Here is a 20,977-nt window from a genome sequence, read left to right as displayed (position 1 = left end):
AATAAATATATATAAAAAAAGAGATCTAAAACATTTAATCTTATAATGAAATTAATATGCAAACTAAACAAATACAAAAAATATAAATAATAATCAATAATAAATGAAAAAAAAATCCAAAATATCAATATACATTTTAAAAATTATAATCCGATTAAAAAAAAAATGACATTTAAAAAAGTCTGAATAAAGCAAAATACAGTAATTTAAAAAGTGGAAGACACGCTCACCCCAGCTAGGAGACCAAAGAACTTCTCGTATGTTCTTTGCTGGGCACAACAGTCCAGGATCATGTTGCACAGCTCTTTCTGTGGAGAAACAAATGCACATGAAAAAAATAAATTAAAATCTCAAACACAGACTGAGCATCATGGCACAGCACTTTAAAAGAAACATCAAGGAAAAGTGTGGGGCTGATCATCCATTCCCAGCACTTCTCCACTAATGCCTATTGATCTCATAACCTCACATCTTTACCAAGGAGCCTTGGATTCTGAGACAGACAGAGCGACAGACAGCCTCAAGATCAATTTAACAAATTAAACCTGAATGCATTAGATGAGAAGATCTAAAAACTGTTCTGGTGAACTCTCAAGGCTCTTTGCTCAAGTGCACTGGATATCAGTCCAGGCACATGAAGCACTAAGCACTTAAGATATAGATTAATCATTAAGATGTTTTTGTAAAATAGAAAAAAACTACTTAATGAAAAGATAACACAAAGCCATTGGCTTCAGAAGCCTTGCAAAAACAGTGCATGAGTCATACAGACTACGCTTACGTTGCTTTTGTTGTATTTTTGGTTTCTTAATCCTCATTTACATTCATTATATTCAAAAGAGTTGCCAGGACATTATTTACATTTTTACAATTCCATACGGGTATGAAAAAACATGCAGGTGAATTAAAGTAATCTGGTTTCTAACAAGTGCATGTATATATTTATATATGCATTTTGAAAGAAATTGATAGTTTTATTCAGCAAGAATGCATTAAACTGATCAGAAGTCATGTTAGAATGCCAATAGAAAGTAATATATATATATATTATTATTATTATTTTTTTGGATTCTTCAAAGAATCTAGAAAAAAAAAGTATCATCGTTTCCACAAATAATAAGAAATGTTTCCTTCATTGATCTTTTATTTTTTGAGCATCAATTCAACATATTATAATGATTTATGAAGAATCATGAGATACTGAAGGAAATAAAAAAAAACATTCCTCCTGTCATAGGAAAAAGGAAGAGTTAGCCGCTCCAAACAGCCATATAACTCTTCCCACTTCACACCTGCGGCTGGCTGGCTGGCTGGAAATCAATGCTGCCCTTCGCTTTTGGTGTAACATCTCATCCTGCTGCACAGATACAAGAGCTGCCACACTTCTCCACAAGCCTACTGATTTCAGCCCCACATTTATTCATCAGGGAGCTCAGGATTATGAGGAATGGCATGCTTGTGATTAACTTACAAATGAAACCCTGACAGGCTGCAGGCTGGCACCAAATTAGAGTCGAAGCGGAAAACTTAAGAAGGTCTAAAACACTTTCAACAGAAGGATATCAAAAAGCAGAGTGTCCAGGCAGATGAAGTACTGAGACCTGATGAGATCGGTTCTGACTCTTTTAACAGGTGCCTGCAGGCAGCGAGCCACATGAGCCAGGTGTGATGGTAAAGTGTTCTGATCACAGGACAGTTTGAGATGGAGAGCGGAGCAGAAAGGTGCTTCAGCCCTACGGCACCAGTCTCTCATATTAACACCCTGATATATATATATCCATTTCAGTTGTGCGGAAGCAGTGCTAAAGTCCACCAAATATATACTAAAGAATATTTGAGTGGATCTATTGCAAGCATACTTCAGGTACATTTGGAATATCTGGCATTTAAAGACCAATAATATTCAAAGATTATACAATTCTAACCAATAGTGACATTAAAACAGATTTTAGGCTTAATATTAAGAAATCTGCATTGTCCATATATAAAGAGCCTAATTATCCTGATTATGAATTATCCTTATAAATGCATTTTAAATACTTTAGTTTTTTACTATAAATTATATATACCATTCAAAAGCCCAGGGTCATTTTTTTAATTACACTAATATTATGAAATATTATTCCCATTTTAAATAACTGTTTTCTATTTAAATATTTTGAATTGTAATTTATTCCTGTAATGCAAAGATGAATTTTCCGCTCCCATTACTGCAGTTTTCAGCGTCACAATCTTTCAGAAATAATTATAGGTGCTCTGTGCTCAAGAAACATTTATCATCACAATTTTAAAAAGATTTATAATACATAATATTTGACCTGTGATGCAAGTCTTTACTTTCACATTTGATTAATCCTTGCTGAATAAAAGTATTCATCTCTTTTAAAACTTTGGACAGTTGATATTATTTGAAAACAAGGATGCATTGCCTTTATTTCTGAGACCAACATATCTCAGATATTAGCTATACAGCCATCAGTACAGCTTTCCAGTTTCAGAAGAAATCCTTGTTTGTTCGCGTGGGCGATATGGCAAAAATGACAAAAATCTTTTTTAGAAATATGATTTCGTTATGATTGTTTTGCAGGTACAATAGTATTTAGCAGGAGCATTCAAATAATGTAATGAACAAGTAAAAATAAAACACGATATACATTGATCCTATTAAAGCGACTGTTTTTTTTTTTTTTTTTTTTTAGTTTTTCAGTCAAGAGTATTGAGTGATTTTTTCTGGGTTTGGTGTTTTATTAACATTAAAGGAATAATTAACCCAAAATTAAAATAGGTTAGTGTTTTGTTTTTTATACCTGAACGAGTTTTCTTCTTCTGCTAAACAAACTCTATTTTGAAGAAGGTGGAAAACCAAACAGTTGCTGGTTCACAGTGACTTCCAGAGTATTTTTTCCCCCTACTATCAAAGTTAATGTGGACCAGCAACTGTTTGGTTTTCCGCCTTCTTCAAAATATCTTCTTTTGTGTGCAGCACAAGAAAATAGATTAATATATTGTAGGTCAGGGACAACATGTGAGTGAATAAACAATGACAAATTACAGTCGACAGCATGTAGCCTACTGTCCCTTTAAGACCTGCACGCATCTAATATACAGACATGCATCTGTTAATTTCAGTTGTTTACTTTCATTTTAGATATAACCAACTGAGGCTATACATAAACCTTGTGTTTTTTGACAGTATTAACACAAAACATAACTTAGTTCAGTAATCAGGTGCAGTTTGAAGCGTTTTTAGTTTTTATGCGCACGCTTTTGAGCGTTAGAACAGCACACAAATAAAACATTTAAATGAACAGCAGGGCTTTCTTCAAAAGCAGATCGTGGAGACATTTTTATCGTCCACTATAAAAAAATATTCATGTCGCACACCCCCTTCCCTCAGAAGAAATCACAGAGCGAGGGCAGACCGTACCGCAAGGGCACTTTAGCATCGGAGGGGCAGGGGGGCTCAAATGGAAACGGCTCATTCAACCTTTGGACTTTTTTCCTCTTTAGGGTTAAAATACTTCCACACCACTGACATGGCTATTCTGTAAGTTAGCCATCTCATACTCATGTGACTATAATTGGCTACTACTGTTATCATGTGACAGGCTGTGCGCTTTGCAGCAAGGGAAATGCTCATATTCAAGCATTTAGGCGATGGTTTAAGCTAGATTTTTCCATGGTTGGTGTTGGATCGGTATCGATCTCGTGTTCTGGGCCAGTATCTGCACGATTCCGATGTCGTGGATCTGATCGGGACATTCCTAAACCCTACTATGATTTTTTGAATCATTTAATACCAATTCCTCATGTAAACTGCTCTAATAGCGCCACGCTGGAGCACAAATCCATATTTTGGCATTGGTGAATCACTCTCTGATTCGCTCATTAGCATCATCCCCATTGCCTTAAGCTCAAACCATAGTGGAGCTTTAGAGATTCTGTCAAGGAAGGTGTCAGGTAAACCTTTTCAGCCGGAATCCCACGGTGGCCCTTTGTGTTGATACTACAAACACAGCAAGCTTTGTGTCGCAAGCAGAGTTGCCAGGTTTACACAACAAAGCCCGCCCAATTGCTACTCAAAACTAGCCCAATCATGTTTTGAAGGGGATCCCCTGGTAAAATTAGCATTTTAGGGGCTAAATATCAAGTTTTTGGGGTCGCTTAAATCCATGGCAAATGTGTTAAAGTAGCCCAATTATGCAGGAAAACTGCAGACTTGCAACACTGGTCACAAGTTCAGTGACGCAGGTAGCAACAATTTTCTGCAGCCAATCCGTGATCAGCAAAGTTTACACGTCACGTTTTGATAACGGTACGGTTCACTTGGAACCTTGACCCAGGTGGTAAAAAAAACAAAAAAAAAAAACAGGTGAAGTACCTAGTGGAAAACCCCCCAAAAGTGAATTGTACCGAGCTGTACCATGCAGTGGAAAAGCACCATAAGTACAACATCTCAACCCTATCCCCTCTGTTTTGACTGCGAGGATACATTATATCTAGAGAAACCAGAGAATGATGGACAGATTGTGATTGACATGAAGCTGATAGAAGGGTTTCCCTCAGGACAGACTAGTAATTTTTGAAGAGAGATATGAGAGGAAGAGAGCGCAGGAGAGCATCCGTGATGTGAAATCTGTAATCGTGCACAGCAAGACTGTTGCCACAGATGACCGACCATCTGCTCTGCAAAGACTGATGGAAAAGAAATGGCAAAATGCAATTAGCTTTTATTAAAGCAGCAGCACAAAGAACAAAGAAACAAATGAAGGGTTTTAACCATTTAAAGAAACTTAACCATCTCAGACCATTTCATTTCCTCTGAAAAGAAATTGGCAGAGCTGTCAAATCGATCAAACAACAAAAGGTCTGAAACCCAGACAATCAATAACCACTTACCTCCAGTATATCCACAACACAATAAAACTTCTATATTGAGAGCAAAAAAAAAAAATTACAAAATTGGGAAAAACTTATCACTTCTTTTGCTAAAACCCCAGTATCAAAAAATTACAAGCTGAAACCTCACAAATAAACCAGCCTGACTGAATCACGGGCACACGGGACATTGAGTGAACTCGGTCAGATGCACAACAGCATTGGCAAAGCGCACAGGGCTCAGCAACATAACCTTTTTATTTTTGCGTAAATGAGTGCAGCCTGAGTCTTATGCATCTACCTGTGGGACGGGCAGAAAAAGTCAGGCTGAAGATCAAAAACAAGCTGGAGGAGTGAAAGCTCAGGTGAAGAGCACAGTGCAGGAGAAATGTATTTTCCATTACCCCTTTATGGGGTGTGAAATATACTCCGCACATACAGAATAAATATTACATGAGATTTTATAAAGATGTCAAAAGCACAGGCACACCGTTACCATGTTGATTCAACACTGAAAAAAGATAGAATGGTATTAACTTTTAATAGCAAACAAAATCTTTGTTAGTATTTAGTGTAATTTCACTGGTTTTGGAATAATAGTAAAATACAATAATATGTTTGCAGAGATTTAAGAAATATGCCAAATTAACATACTTGTTTATCTAAAAACAATGTAACAGTCAGTTATTCTCCTTTGAAAATGTGCGTTCCGGGGCGGAATGTCAGTTTTTTTTTTTTTGTTTTTTTTTTTACAATTAACAGTTTACCCAATTGTATTTTGGTGCCCTGGGTTGCCAGTTGGCTGAAAACATGGCACATTTAATTTCATTCATCGTTAAGTGTGTTCGTTCCTGTTGGTGTCAGCAATCTGGCAACCGGTGTGTGCATCAAGTCTGAGGAGGAGGAGCCAGGTGGGAAAAAACCCTGTCCAATTGTTTTTTTATTTGGACTGCAATAGCTAGTTCAATCAGTGACTTATCTTAGTATTTTCAATGGCGAGACAAAAACTGAAAAAAATGTGTAATATATCACAGAAACTTCAAGAAAAGTAACCACCTACAACACCCTAGCAAACACACAGCAATATCCTGTCATCCAATTACAAGATCCAGTTTCTTCTGATTCCGTATTGTTCCGATTAAAGAAAAAAACTAAACAAAAAATAATTTGAGGCAATTATCGTAAATGAAAACAGGCCACAGAGAAAATCTAGTCATAAATACTAAAACAGAGACACCAAATAAACAAAATTCTGAACGGTCATCCATATCCCTCTCTGCACTTCATGCATTCTCACTCCGTAAACAAACACAATGGCAGCAGAAGCTCTTTGTGAAATTAATCATTATTGGATTAGCGTCTCATGCAGCTGAATTATCTCTCCGCTAACTTAATGTAGTTGTGATTCATTCTGATGCACTCAATCCATACGTTTGTACACCATGTGGCCGAGGCAGAAATGTGGCTGAATAATGAACAGGCCATCTGTGAAGTCCCATGATTCATTCTGCACTTCTGATGTGTTTATTGCTCACAAGACTAATAATCACACCATCAACTTCACTGCCAGACAGCGGCTGCTCAGTATCAATTTTCGTTGCCTTTGCTAATTTTCACTCGAACCTTGTCGAAAGTGTGCACTATGAAACATTTTACAATCCTCCTCTGAAGCAAACGATTAGATTGGCTGTGATGTTTCCAATACATTCTGCCCTCGACATTTCTATGTAAACATCAACACAGCAAGTTAAACCATTTATATTTTCAGACGCCAAGGGTTGGCCTTCACTTTTCTGAGGGTGAAGTGTGAAATGATCTCTTTAAACTGAAGGCTGAATAAGAGAGAATCATCTCAGCTTCATGGACCTCAGTGCAGACAGAATATTTAATGTGACATGAATGAAAATGAGGCTTCCTAGTTTTCACATCCCAAGTTTTTTCTTCCACTAGAAGTTAGTGGCTGACCTACTGATGCACTACTGTTCCCTTTTACATTACATTATTTAAAAGTGACAGTAAAGCCCTTAACAATGTTACAATTCTTATTTCAAAATGCTGTTCTTTTTAGTTTTGTGTTCAAAGAAATGTTCCATGGTTTTATATAGTTTTCAACACAGATGATTTAAAGTTTGAGCACATATTCAGAATATAACAATGATTTCTGAAAGATCATGTGACACTGAAGACTACAGTAATTCAGCTTTGCATCACAGGGATAAATTACTATTTAAAACATAAATGTAATAAAATAGTTAAACGCAAAAGGGGCAAGGACATGTAGGACCTTGGTAATGATGGGAGTTCAGTAGATCTTCAGCCCTGTAAAGCTCTTGTCAACATCTTGTGTGGAAACTGGAAACCAAACATGGGGTGGACTTCTTGCAGACTATAAACAAGCTCCACCCTAATGGAGACACCTGCCAATCAGTAGCAGCTGTACGGAATTTAAAGCTACATTCCACCTTTTTATAGACATCTTTAAAACATGTGAAAGTGAATGACCTCATCCAGAGGGATTTTCCTAAAATAGAAAAGTTCTCTCACCATAAATGTTCAACTTGAAATTACAGCTATGTTAGGCAAACTGAGTGTTTAAAGGGTTTTATTGACTAGTGAATTTAATGAAAATGAATGAATACATAAATACAGATAAGGGATTAAGCAACATCAACAAACAGAAACTATTCAAATTCAGATTGAATCACTAATTCAAATCTGAATCATTCAGATGGACCATTTTTCAAATCCCTTATATTTCCAGGTTCTCCATGACTGTGGAAACCCTGCAATTTAGGAGCAAAGACTGATCACTGGGTAGAAACAGCCATCACTAAAAACTCAAGGACGGTTTATTCTGGAGCGACAACCCAGGAGGGACAAAACACAGTGGGTTCCAAGGACGTGAACCCATATGTGTGAAATAAACAGCGCATGCCGTGATGTTAAAACGAGCTCTAAACAAGCGACTGCGTTCGTTGCGTCTCATTAAAGGGAATGACCTTTAAAAGATAAATATGCCATAGTACATCAATCATACGACTAAAATGAAATCAGGCCGACAAATCAAATCAGACAAAAATGTATTAGTTTTCTGTTACGTTACATGTTAATGTCATTGAGATGCCTGTATAAGTGTACACTTAATTGGCTGAATGAAACCCAAGCCAAACTTTCAGATTTCCAGTTTCAGATGTCTAGTTCCAATAATAACTTATTTATCAAACATTGATGTTAAGGAAACCAGAGTAGTCAACGTGTTTCCTCATGTTGCACAGTCACTTGGGGGTGTGAGGCAGGCTCAGGTGTGTGTGTGTGTGTGTGTGTGTGTGTGAATATGATGACAAAGGACTGAGCCATGTTCTGCCAGTTCTGGCTCCAGAGACAGATTTGAGTACATCCCACTGCTAACAAACTGGCAAACACAAGCATTTCTTTGCAACGAGGTAATCATTTACACATGTATTTATTTCATGATTTAAATCACTTAAGAGCTGCATTAATCAGCTCAATAAAGCAGTCTGTCAATTTGCTTAACGCTTCTAAACAATGTACGGAAACAGCTGTAAATAATAAATAAATAATAATAATATTACCAAATAGCCAGAAACTATATAGTATAATTAAATATATATTTCATAATTTTATTAAATAAAACAAGTAACACCTTACAATAAGGTCCTATTTGCCAACAATTAATGCATTTACTAACATGAAGAGTAGAACATCTGTAACAGTATTTAATATTTATCTTTGTTAATTTCAGTTAGCTAAAAATTGTTGGTTTATGTTCACTCACAGCTGTGAAATAATATTAATAAATAAACCATAACATATAAGTAAATATTGTAATATTAGTGCTGTCAAAATTGCTGCAGGTGATTCTTTTTTTTTTAGTTTAAAGCATTAATATTTAACGCAATTAACGGGGGGCGGAGCTAGGGTTGGCCACCCCACTCACAACTGCTGTTTCTGTCATTTTTCCCCTTGCAAGAAGTGCACTTATTCAGTCGCAGAACGTCTTTACGAGGGTTAAGGTAAAAAAGATTTTCAAAGGTTAAGAGAAAGTATAACGCGCGGCAGCTCTTAAAGAAATAGCAGTCATAAAAACCTAATAACCAGCTGCTGTGATATCTGTTCATCAAAGAGAGAGAGAAAATAAATCAATAACTAATATTGTTATAAGTATTCATCTATATTTAATTTAGAATTTAGTGTTTGATCGATTCCTGTATATTTCTGATAAAGGGCACAGGTAAATATGACATATTATAATGGGTTTATGTGAAGATTGTTTTAAGTTCACTCAAAATCGATAGCTCTCAATTATACTGTAATGTTGAATGGCTATAATCAACAGTAAAATATTAGGGGGAAAACCATTTCATAGAGACATCAGTAATATTGTTATCAGTGATACTGGCCTTCAATCATAAATAAAGATGCCATTAAACAGATATAAAAAAATATACTGTATGTTGTTTTTACATTAATTTGAAGATTTAATGTGGAATTATTACAATATCAATGTATATTTTATTTTTTTAACATTAGGTGGGATTAATCACAATTTCAGAAAAATGTGTAATTAGTTAATTTATTTTAAATCGATTGACACCACTGATTCAGATTTTTCCAAATAAATCATGAAAATTTGAAAAAAATAAGATAAAAAATCTGACGTGTAAATATGCATGTTTGATGTTGACTTAAATTATTGGCAAGAGACGTGCAAAATTGAACTACTGGCAACAACAGAAAATAAAATTAAAAAATCCTTATTGCCAAGATTTATTTGGAGCTGATAGTGGGCTGTAATGATGTCACCCCCACAGCACAGCTGACATATGTTTGTATGGTGGGGAGTGAGTAGATGTCTCTCCCCCTCCTGAGCCTGTGCAGAGGGCTGGAGCGACGCGATAAAGACGACATTTGTAGGATGCTACCCCTGTTACACAATCTCCCTCAGGCCTGCAAACACAATGTTTCCATCTTGTGCACCTCACTGGCTCTTTTCTCAAATGGCCAAAAGCGGCAGATGCGCTGGTGAGGGTGAGGGGGCTTTATTCTATTTCGGGACATTTTTACAATCCCATCTTATTTGATACAGTTCGACTTAGCGGAAGTCATTTCAAAAGGGTAAAAAAACATGATAATCCCAACCATGCATTATGTTGACATTACATATATGCTCCTGGGAAAACATACAGATTTATCTGTACAGCACAAGCTAAACAAGACAGTCCATATTTGGAATAAGAAGGCAGAGGAGACTCTGGGGATCGAATCCAGTTATCAGCCACATCTCCCCATTAAAAAGGTCAAACAGACTGATTAAAAGGCTAAGAGCCAAGAAAACCAATGTGTTCAGAGAAGGACTGAGCAATATAGCCAAGAACATCTACCTCCATACTTCAGCAATTTGATGACATATGATACATAGTTAATATTTATGAATTTGTTCTAAAACTATTTTTTTTTAAACATAGGAATCATTTTGTTTCATTGCAGCCAATTAGATTCACAATATTAGTAAAGAAACAAAAAAAAGTTAATACATTTTCACTAAAGCTAAACTTGCACGTGACACTGCAAAAGAGACGAGATGTGAACGCAAAACTCGAATATGTCTGTCTATTGAGTTTATATAGAAAAACAATGGATAAGTAGTGCAAGTGGAGTGGAAAAATTTGTTCTGCGTGAACCGACCCTTAATCAACTAAAAATGTAGCATTTTTCTTTTAAATGTTTCAAATACAAAATAAATAATTCTAATTATAGTTGTAAAAAAAATTCTCATTGTGAAGAGAAAAGGGATTGTTAAATTCATCTTAAAGTCTCCACTCATTATAGTTAAAATTGCAAAGAGATTTAGCAAATATTCAATATTTTGTCCAACCCTATTCCAGCGCTGTAGCAGCAGATTCACAAAGCACAGCTCAGGTGCTGACAAATACTGAAATTTCCATCAAACTGATGAGCTGCTGGCACTGAATTCACGTTTTATGAAACAGCAGGGTGACAATCAGAAACGGGCCATTTCTGGAGAAAGACATTTGATCAGTTAAACAGGAGGGAACACCCAGTTGCCATAAGCCAAAACAGCCATTTATCCCAACTGTGTAAGTGAAAAACAAAGATATTAAGATGACAAATGCTTCCCAAGTGACCACAAAAGCACAAATTACCTCTGAGACTGAAAACAAATATTTAGATGAAGTTAAAAGCTTCCGATAAACAGCTGTGTGCAGGGACATGGAAAGCAACGCAGATCTGCAGGATTTTAGACTGAACAGCAGCGTTTATGTACGTACCGTCTGGCTCTCGGGGAAATCCATTTTTATCAACTTGTGGGCACATTCTTCGAAGTCCAAGCTGTGAAAATAAAACATGAAAACGTCACCTTCTGCATCTCATGTGCTAATAAAATAACACATTTAACCAGATCCCACAATGTGCATTCAGTTTTAATACATTACATACAACTGCAGCACATAATAAATCAAATGCAATAAGCATTAAATATGAACTAGACTGCATCCAAATTAAGCAAAACTATCACAACACCAGAGGGCATCATCTGTTGAAGGTTATCAAGGGGAAGACCATGATCAGAATAATAATACAGTCCTAATCCCCAAAAGATATTACAAAATATGTCCGCGTGAAAGAGAAATGAAGCTTTCTATCTTAAGCAGGACGACCCTTTTGACCATCCAGGGATTGTATTGGCTCTTCAGTGCTTCATTTAAGGTCAGACCAAGATTTTCTTGCTCTAAAGCCTACTGGGACACATTTTGAGCCAATGTTTACTGTAAAGCTGTTGGATCTGTAGCAGTATGGATGAAGACATTATATTATAGCTGAGCTGTGAATCTGCAGTCTACAGTATCACACGAAAGTTTGTACACCCCTCACCTTTCAGCAACCATTTTAGTATATCTTCTCAAGGAACAATACTATAGAAATTAAACTTGGATCAATGTATAGTCAATGTATTGCTTGTATAGCAGTATAGATTTACTATCCTCTAAAAATAACTTAATATTCAGCCATTGTCAAAATAGCTGGCAACAAAGTCGTATGTCCTATTCATCATGTTCAGGTTTTTGCCTGCTTGACAGGACCATACAAATTTGTGTATCTTGCATTAGAGCAGTTAAGATTTGGTGCTTTGAGTACTATTCTCTCATACAGACCACTGGATTCTCAACATGCTCTTCTGTATCAGCCGCACCACAAGGATGCACTGTTTTCTTTCAAATCAAAGCATAAATACACGTAGAAACAGCACATACTTGTGGTGCAGCTGACACAGAAGAGTATATGCAACATACAGTGATATGGAGTGACAGAGGAGACTGTTGACAAAGAAACTGTTGAATAAAGTCATTATTTGTGTTTTATTTGTGTACAAAAAGTATTCCCATCACTTCATAATGTTATGGTTGAACCACTGATGGCAGATGGACTATTCTGACAATGCTTTTCTGGACCTTGACAGTGTTATTTACTTGGCAGCCTATGGGACCCTCCCAATGTTCATCCAAAATATCTTAAATTGTGGGGTAAAGTAATTAATGACTAAATTTTCATTTTGGGGTGGAGTATCCCTTTAATACTGGCATTTAAATTAAATAGGGTTTGGTTGGACAAGTCTTTCTAATCTTTACCAGTGCAAAGTAAACTAAAGCTGTGGTCATTAGTCTGGCATCTCTTTCAGACATTTCTGTCAGAATTCTGCATCTATCAGTTAGTTTCACAAACTGCTGATAAACACAGTCATGTGATGCCTACAGATACTAATCTCTCCTGCACACAAACCAACACAGTCTGAGAAACAAACTCAGATTAATGGTTTAGTTTACGGAGTTGAAACCTGGTCAAATCGGACCAAACTTGAATCCCTGTGCTAAATAAAGTTCACTCTGCTCTACTTCTTTAATGTTTGAATGCTGTGCCATGACCACTTCAAAGGGCAGGGGCAGCTAAAAAGAGAGGGATATGATTGCTAGACTTGACACTACAGGTCCCATGCTGCACAGTTAGCCACAAGGACAACTTCACATGACTGTCAGTCAACCCAGTCCCTATCTACATCAACACACAGCTGTACAGTCACTGTATACTGTGCACCCCTAAATCAGCCCCCATTCCCACTCCATTTGACATTTTAATAAACATTCCTGGTCATGTTTGTTCAAAAGTTTGAGGTCAGGGAGATTTTTATTTTCAAAAATGTAATGAGTTGAAAGTGACAAAAAATTAATTTGTAATGTTACATAATTATATTTTAAAACAATTCTGCTCTTTTAAATTTTATTGAAAAAAATCCATAATAAATAACACTGCTTAAAAAAAAAAAAGGAACAGCACAATCATTTATAACATTATAGTTAATATTTTTTTAGCAGCAAATCAGCATAGAATGATTTCTGAAGGACCGTGTGACACTGAAGACTGGAGTAATGATACAGAAAATTCAGCTTTGCATCACAGCAATAAATTCCATTTTCCTTTTGGCAGTCTACTTAATTCCTCTTCATTGTTAGATATTCAAATGTGCTCGGCAAGACCATTTTGTGCTTGAGTACCACCACGTAGTGTTTTATTGCAACTTCAGCAGCATAAGGCACGTGAACAAAAGTGCCAGTTTCACTGGTCAGCCAGATTATAATGTGGCAACATCAAAATTTACCAACTTAGACACTGTTTTCCCCTCTTTTCTCATCATTTTCTTTCTTCTCTATATAAAAGGAAGGAAAACCCCACAATGCACTTGATTTCAACAGAAGAATAGCAGGGGCTAATCTAATTTCCTACTGGGTCAAACTTTTCCTGTCCATACACCAGCCTCGCCTCTGGGTGGAGGATTTGTTGGCAAAATCAGTTTCATCCTGGCCTTAAAAGCAGTTCGTAGAAAGGCAGAGTGAGAATCTTTGTAGTGCCTCTCTCTTTAAGCTTTGCACTCAGGCCAGTTAACAGAGAGACTGCAGCACCAGCCGACCCCTCACTGAGCTGCAGTGGAGCGCTGCGATAAACCAGGTTAGTTTTAAAAGGTGAATCAAGCTGCCAGCAGGAGAGTTTAAAGACATTAAGTCAGTCAGTTGACTCCCAGGTAGTGAAATATTTAAAAGCTTGTCACACAGCAGATGAATGTATTGAAAGAAGCCTCATTGGAAGCTGTGTGTCATGTTAGACGTGTTTCATATAGCTGTGATCATATACAGAGTTCATGCACTTAAACAAAAAGAGGTTAAATGAAGCTAGAGCACATCCAAAGCCTGCTCCTGACTGCTCTAAGTTCTAGATACAGAATCATCCTCCGCTGCATCTTTAAGTTGCGAGTGCTCGGCAGCCCCGAGGCGCTCATAGATTTAGTGCTTTCAAACATTCTCCACAATAGAGGCTTTTTTTTAAAGCTTCAGGCAACAGAAGTGGAACAGGGAGCTGTGAGGAAGCTTCTGAGTCCACACACACACACACACACACACACACACACACACACACACACACACACACACACACAGAGTAGAGTGTGACTCGGTGCCTGCTAGGAATGCATGAATATTCATGCTAGATTCACAGTAGTTTTGAAGGTGATACACAATTTTGTTACTTTATGATTATTTTAAAGCATTTTTATTTAACCATTAAGATTCCTTAAGCCTCATTAAGCAATTTAGCAAACATTCCCCCGCTCTCAAGTCTCACCATTATGAGAGAGTGTGAAATCAGGTGTTGTAGCACCGCTGATTTAAACCTCAGTAGAAAAAATGGCAATCATGTTAAGTTTGTAAGTTGAGTTCAGCTGAAACAGTCCACGTGATAGACTTTACTCTGATTTAACAATTGTTTTGGATCATACTTAAAAATGTACAATGTAAATTGTTCATAAGACGCATGTTAATTGTTAAACAATGTTTCTGTAAATTAATTCAATGTTTTAGTAAAAAAATAAATAAATACAGGATCAGAAAGCTCTCAGATTTCATAAAAAATATCTTGTGTTCTGAAGATGAATACAGGGCTTGCAGGTGTGTAACATGAAGGAGAGCAATTAATGACAGAATTTACTTTTTGGGGGGAACTAACCCTTCAATCCTTTATGTACTTAACAAAACTGGAGAAAAAAACAGGCATATTTATTAAAAAAAACAAAAAATAAAACATTTAAAGCAACCTAGTGCACAAAAAAAAATTATGGAAAAAACAATTCAGTTACAGACCCTATAACTCGAATGTTGACTATCCTTAAATTCAAAAGAAATTCCTAAACGACCTAACATTAAATGTTGACGATTAAAAACAAAAATTCTCTCATGAAAACATGCTCCAACAGCCCAAATATCAATATGCATTAAATATCATTAAAAAGCTGTAAAACTCCATGTGCATGAGGAGGACAGTCATACTGAGAAATGGTTCTGTGATGGCAAGGGAAATAGACTTATGCTGCCTTCCTCCAGCCACAGAATTGTTGTTTAAACATTTTTCATTGATATTAAAGGAGAACTCATTTTGGAGTCCTTCACCACAGCGATTTCTGATCCGTGATGGTACTTCTGCTGCACCGTGCCGGCGAAATTCAATTAAAAACAACTAATCTGAAAAGTTATTAATTCAATCTGCATGCTGCGGCCCTCAGGGGCTTCAGGAGCTTGGGTTCAAAAACAAGAAAAAACAGCCTCATCTCTACACATGGGATCTCAAAAGTAGGTTGTCTTTCAATTCCAGCCAAAAGAAGCTTTTGCACAGACTATTTCTGGTGGCTTTTAGAGCTGCTCCCTTTCTGCTGATGGAAGCACGAAAGCCGACACGGAACCATTAGATCACATGATGCACACACTCACCTTGACTGGATGGCGAGGTAAATCGTTCGACGGAACGCTACCAAGTTCACCTCTGTCTGGTCGAAGATGGTGACTTTCTCTTGTTCTAAAATAAAGTAAAGACAGAGACTGGCTGAAGTTTGTCATATGATATGTCTCCCTCCAGAGGTCAATAGCACTTGTTCTTTGCAGAGTTATTTTAATTCACAGGCTCACAGCCTTCTCTGATGAAGCAATTAACATAGCTAAGCTCATCTGATCACAGGAACGGAACTAAAGAATAGCAGAGAGACACACAGCTTACACGGTCTGCACTCAATGACAAGGAGCTCTTGAACCTTCACATTGTAATCAACGAGACATCCGGCATATAATGAACAAATCATCTTCTTTGATCTTTTGGAATAAAGGAACATTTTACAGAAATAGACACAATTTTACAATACTTTAATAAAACAAATGTATATATAAAAATAACTATTTATTTCAGTGTTATTGTAAATGAACTAAAAATAAAACCAAAGGCATACAATTTTTTTTTTTACTTCGAATAAAAGTTGACTGAAATAATAAAATATATATAAAAAATTAATCTAGCTGCCAAAATTTCTAATTTAATTTATTTGGATTAAATAAATTGTTAAGTCAATAAATATTGTATAGACAATATTATTGTCAAAACGTATAACACAACAAAATAACTTTTAAATTAAAGTGAAAAAAAAAGAAGATAAAAACTGACTGACAGAGAAACAATTTCAAGCCAATCGTGCTGAGCATGTCTACAGATATACAGCAGATAAAAAAGACATCAGAAAGTAACCATCACCTATTAGCCTGTTGAGGTTTGTTACTAGCGTAGCAACGCAAATGTTCAATAGGACCACATGCTTGTGTAGGACTGGCCAAGCATTTGCATTTGCATTCTTCTGCAGAGTGTGTTTCTGGATTTAAACTGTTTTAAGTTTAAGAAACATAGTTTCTGGACCTCAGAGGGGAAAAAAAAAAAGTGATGATCCATTTAATGTCTGAAACACAATGTGCTACAGTCTGGAACAGGTAGTCTCCTGACAGACATAGCGTTTTATGCAGTTTTTTCTCAGCTCAAGACCCAAGAGACCATAGGAGCAGGATTATCTAGGGAAACTAATGCAAAGCATTGTCCCCAAACACATAAGTGCTCGAATAAGAACATGAAGTATAGCACCACCAAGCCACATCATAACACTGAATATTAATACAATTGTGCCTATTTTTCTATAAGTATATGGTAGAGCATGTGACGCTTGATAAATATTTCAAATACCTTCTCCAGCTGCCTCCTCTTCACCTTCATCATCATCATCATCTTCGTCATCTCCACTGCCACCAGCGTCATCACCAGAATCACTGCTTCCTTCGTCAAGAATTTCTGAGGTATGAAAAAAAAAGAGACAGAAATAAATTTTTAGAAATAATTTTAAAATAAAACTTTAAATAATAACAAATAATAAAAGAATTATATATATATATATATATATATATATATATATATATATATATATATATATATATATATATATATATATATATATATATTTCACTTTTTGCACAGTGAATTGACAGATTAAGAAGTTGAGTGGCATAACTCTTGCGCAAAGTTTGCACGTTGCTTATGTGATATACATTGGCTCACCTTCATAGTTTAAAACATAAATATTTCCAACACTGCGAATTAAGTAATTATAACCCCACTGCCAATAGAAAATGTTCCAAACCATGACACCGTGTCCTATCCGAACCTTGAATTTTTTGAACCATTACACCCCTAATATATCAATAAGAGTACATATAACAGTGATATCCTTGTCCTTCCAATCTAACTGAATGGTTCTAGGCCATAAAAAGTTGTGAAGTGGACCAGACTTCATGATGATAGTCGTCACCATGTGTTTTTCGTGAATTTTAATTGTAATTTGGTTTATGGCTCATTTTATTTTCCATATTTTTCTTTCAATATATGTTTGTAGTGGAGAGCGTGGAAAGTGGAGGGACCGATGAGCTACATTATCCTAAAGAACTGCATCTATCAATTAAAATGTCACCCTACTTGGGATTCATTTGGATTTGACTTTAGGAAAAAGTGACAAGCGTAACACACACAAACACTCTCTCGTCTTTGCCCAGTTATCCCATTGGCATCTTAGGTCACAACTATGTTCTCTCACTTTTTCCACTGCTGAACGATTACATTAGCTTTGCTTCTCAAGCCATAAATGAAGTAATCATCTTCGCATCAGAGAACAAGCATCTCCAATTGTTGCAATCAAGGGCCACCATTTCAGCTTCCTGTACCATATGGTTGCCTCCAGTCCGTTGTACAATTAGTACACAATTAAAATTCTAATGCGCTAGCAGAGACAGTGTATCAGAGGGCATCTCTTTTAATAGGCAATAATGAGAACGTAGAATGCATAAAAAAAAAAATATATATATATAAAAGAGTCATTAACTCACCCCGTTTAATTGCTTTGTACTTCTCCTCGTTCTCCAGGAAGTTGGGATCCAACTTGAAGACATCTGCAAAAGGAATATTGTTGATGTAAAGCAGACATTCGTTTGCAATTACACGTTACGCAGCAATTAAGTCAGTGCCAACGAGATGTAATCAGAGGCAATTACCCATAAAGAAGAATTTGCTGTGTATTAGCCATAATACATAAAAAGAGCTTAATGTGATAATGGCTGTTCATGCTCCCCAAAGGGCCACTTGTATGGATTTTCAATTAGCACACTTTGTCTCAGAAGCCTCAGTAAAGATGCATATCCGCAAACATCAGTACAGACAGAAGCTAAATATGAGAACTGAGAGAGCAAAACTCCCAATTACACACAGGCAGAGCAAGGACTGCAGCCTCTGGTTTGAGAGCATGAGTTCCCTCGTGGGTGGCTTTAGAGAGAAGGAAGTCATCCATTATGATCGTATCAAGGTAATTAGCTGCTAAACATGAGAAATTGAGGTCTGGCAGGTTAGGTGAGTGAGGTACTGAATCGTACTCGCTCAACACCTTCAGGAACAATGATGAAAACCGGACCGTTTTAAACAAGACAGTGGAAATTAGAAACTTGAAGCATGCGTTTCATCATGACTGATACATTTATGAATTAAAACTACATGACCATTTGAAAGCTTGTGGTCAATAGAATTTTCTTTGAAAGAAAATACTTTTGGTTCGAAAGAGAATGTATCCACAAAAATATTAACAGTATAACTTTCAAATATTAATGAGAAGAAAAGAAATATGTCTTGAAGGATTGATCATGTGATATCTTCATGGAAGAATGAAGTTGTTGAAATCATCCTGTCATCACAGGAGTAAATTACATTTTATACATTCAAATATAAAGCACTATTTACAATATAATTTTTTTTTATTTTACTTCATTTCTGACAAAAAAAAATGGATTGGAGTTTGAGAAAGGCACATTACAAATAAGATGTATTATTATTATTATTAATGCAGACTTGGTGCAAGAGACTTTTCAAAATAATGAAAAAGTCCTACAGACCCAACTTGGTAGCAAAATGGTAGTAACTGAAATTCTAATTCCTGAAATATTAAATCTGTTGTTGAATGATATCCTAAGTCAGTAGTTTACTGGAATCTCAAATCAGCGGTTACTAAAAAAGATTATAGAACTTTCACATAAGTGCTTTATTTAAATATTAAATAAAAGGAGGCAATATTTTTGGCAAGAGAGACCACATAGAATATGAGTTTATAAAATTATCAGAACTGTACTCACGGAGATCTCCAATCAATTTTTACTGAAATCTAAAATCAGTCATCTGCCCTTGACAATTTCTAATATGGAGAAAGGTAAAAGGTTTAACACTCTAAAATGGCTTAAAGAAGTGCAGCTGATCGTACTTAAGATGTCCTCTGTGTTGTAATCGTCCTCCAGAGGAAGCATGTGTGTGAACTGGTCCTCTTCTTCCACTAGGTCAAGCCCATCTGGGATAATAGGGTGGTCCTTAAACCCATCCTTCCTGATGGCAAACATCACCTCAATCATGTACTGTACACGCTTATCTATCTCTGATTCATGCAAGATGTTCCTCAGGCGTTCAAAGATAGCTGAAAAATATGACAATGTAGACATAACACAAGATAAAATCATCCATTCAATAACAAAATAAGTAAATAAAATAAAATAGAAAGTAATGTACCGTTGATGCCTCGAGGGGAGACCTCTGTCAGTTTGAGACCACAGTCTTTTAGAAAGCTGATGGCCACTTCTACACTGTCATCAGTGGGTCTTTCCAACAGCAGAGTTAACATCTCTAGACACAGGACTTCATGAGCCTTGAGACAAAGAAATGCAGTTAATGCAGTTAAGCACTACACTAAGCTGTGGTTTATAGACAAAAATCTTTTAAAAGGACCAGAAGGACATACCACATTCTGGTTGATGAGATGGCCCACGAACTTGGATGCTGTGAGACATTGTTGCTGAAAAGACAGAAATAAAAAAAAATGTTAGAATGTAATTTAAATTGGTGCTCCATTTAGTAGCCAGCTTCCTTAAGACTTACTTTATCATTCCTCCTGTAACCTTTCCGGAAATTGAGGATAAGTCTCTTTAGAATAAGTTCTCCGATCTGAGGGAACTTGGAGTTGATGATGGCTACCACTGCAGCATACACATGGGTGAAGATGGGAGAGGCAGCCTGAGCCTGAAGTGTCGACCTGGCCAGAAGACCCCTGGAGAGAGACACACGAGGACCAAAAACAGTTAGTCAAACTTACTGTTTCCTGTCTACACAGGAAGCATCCTAACTGAAATGAAACCTCATAAGTGACTGGTTTACATTTACATGGGTAACAACTCATGCATCATACAAATATCATTGGAGACTTAACTTCACAACTGATTTCAATCGAACTTGGTGTATACACTACCATACATCTGGGGTCAGTTAAATTTTTTTTTTAGCAAGAATCCCTTAAATGCATTAAAACTGACAATAAACATTTAAAATGTCACAAAAATTTCAATTTAAAAAAATGCTGGGGTTTTTTCAAAAGATTCTTGAAAAAATGTGTCGGTTTGTCGATTGTCATTTTGCAAATGATGCCTTATCCAAAGCATGGACAATGACAATGGAAGCAATCAAAAAACAACAAAAGAGCAATGAAAAGCAAGAGCTATAACAAGTCTCAGTTAGCGTAACATAGTACAAGTAACAAGGTTTTTTCTTATATAAAAATAAATATAAAAAATAGAAT

At 36.2% G+C, this 20,977-nt stretch overlaps 1 protein-coding gene across 1 annotated transcript in view; it reads right to left on the bottom strand.

Annotated features, from left to right (window-relative positions):
* Positions 1 to 20,977, bottom strand: part of cwc22 (CWC22 spliceosome associated protein homolog) — a 37,594-nt gene that overhangs the window by 5,239 nt on the left and 11,378 nt on the right. The window contains exons 8-16 of the mRNA XM_026271288.1: positions 20,284 to 20,452; positions 20,147 to 20,200; positions 19,918 to 20,053; positions 19,619 to 19,825; positions 18,204 to 18,266; positions 17,014 to 17,118; positions 15,729 to 15,813; positions 11,190 to 11,250; positions 231 to 308 (exon numbers count right to left, since the gene is read on the bottom strand). Coding sequence (XP_026127073.1) covers positions 231 to 308; positions 11,190 to 11,250; positions 15,729 to 15,813; positions 17,014 to 17,118; positions 18,204 to 18,266; positions 19,619 to 19,825; positions 19,918 to 20,053; positions 20,147 to 20,200; positions 20,284 to 20,452 — 958 coding nt within the window. The remainder of the gene's footprint in view (positions 1 to 230; positions 309 to 11,189; positions 11,251 to 15,728; positions 15,814 to 17,013; positions 17,119 to 18,203; positions 18,267 to 19,618; positions 19,826 to 19,917; positions 20,054 to 20,146; positions 20,201 to 20,283; positions 20,453 to 20,977) is intronic.

Source organism: Carassius auratus, chromosome 9, assembly GCF_003368295.1.
Source record: "Carassius auratus strain Wakin chromosome 9, ASM336829v1, whole genome shotgun sequence".
NCBI lineage: Eukaryota > Metazoa > Chordata > Actinopteri > Cypriniformes > Cyprinidae > Carassius > Carassius auratus.
The sequence above is the reverse complement of the archived record's forward strand: the minus strand, read 5'-3'. Positions and strand labels throughout refer to the sequence as shown.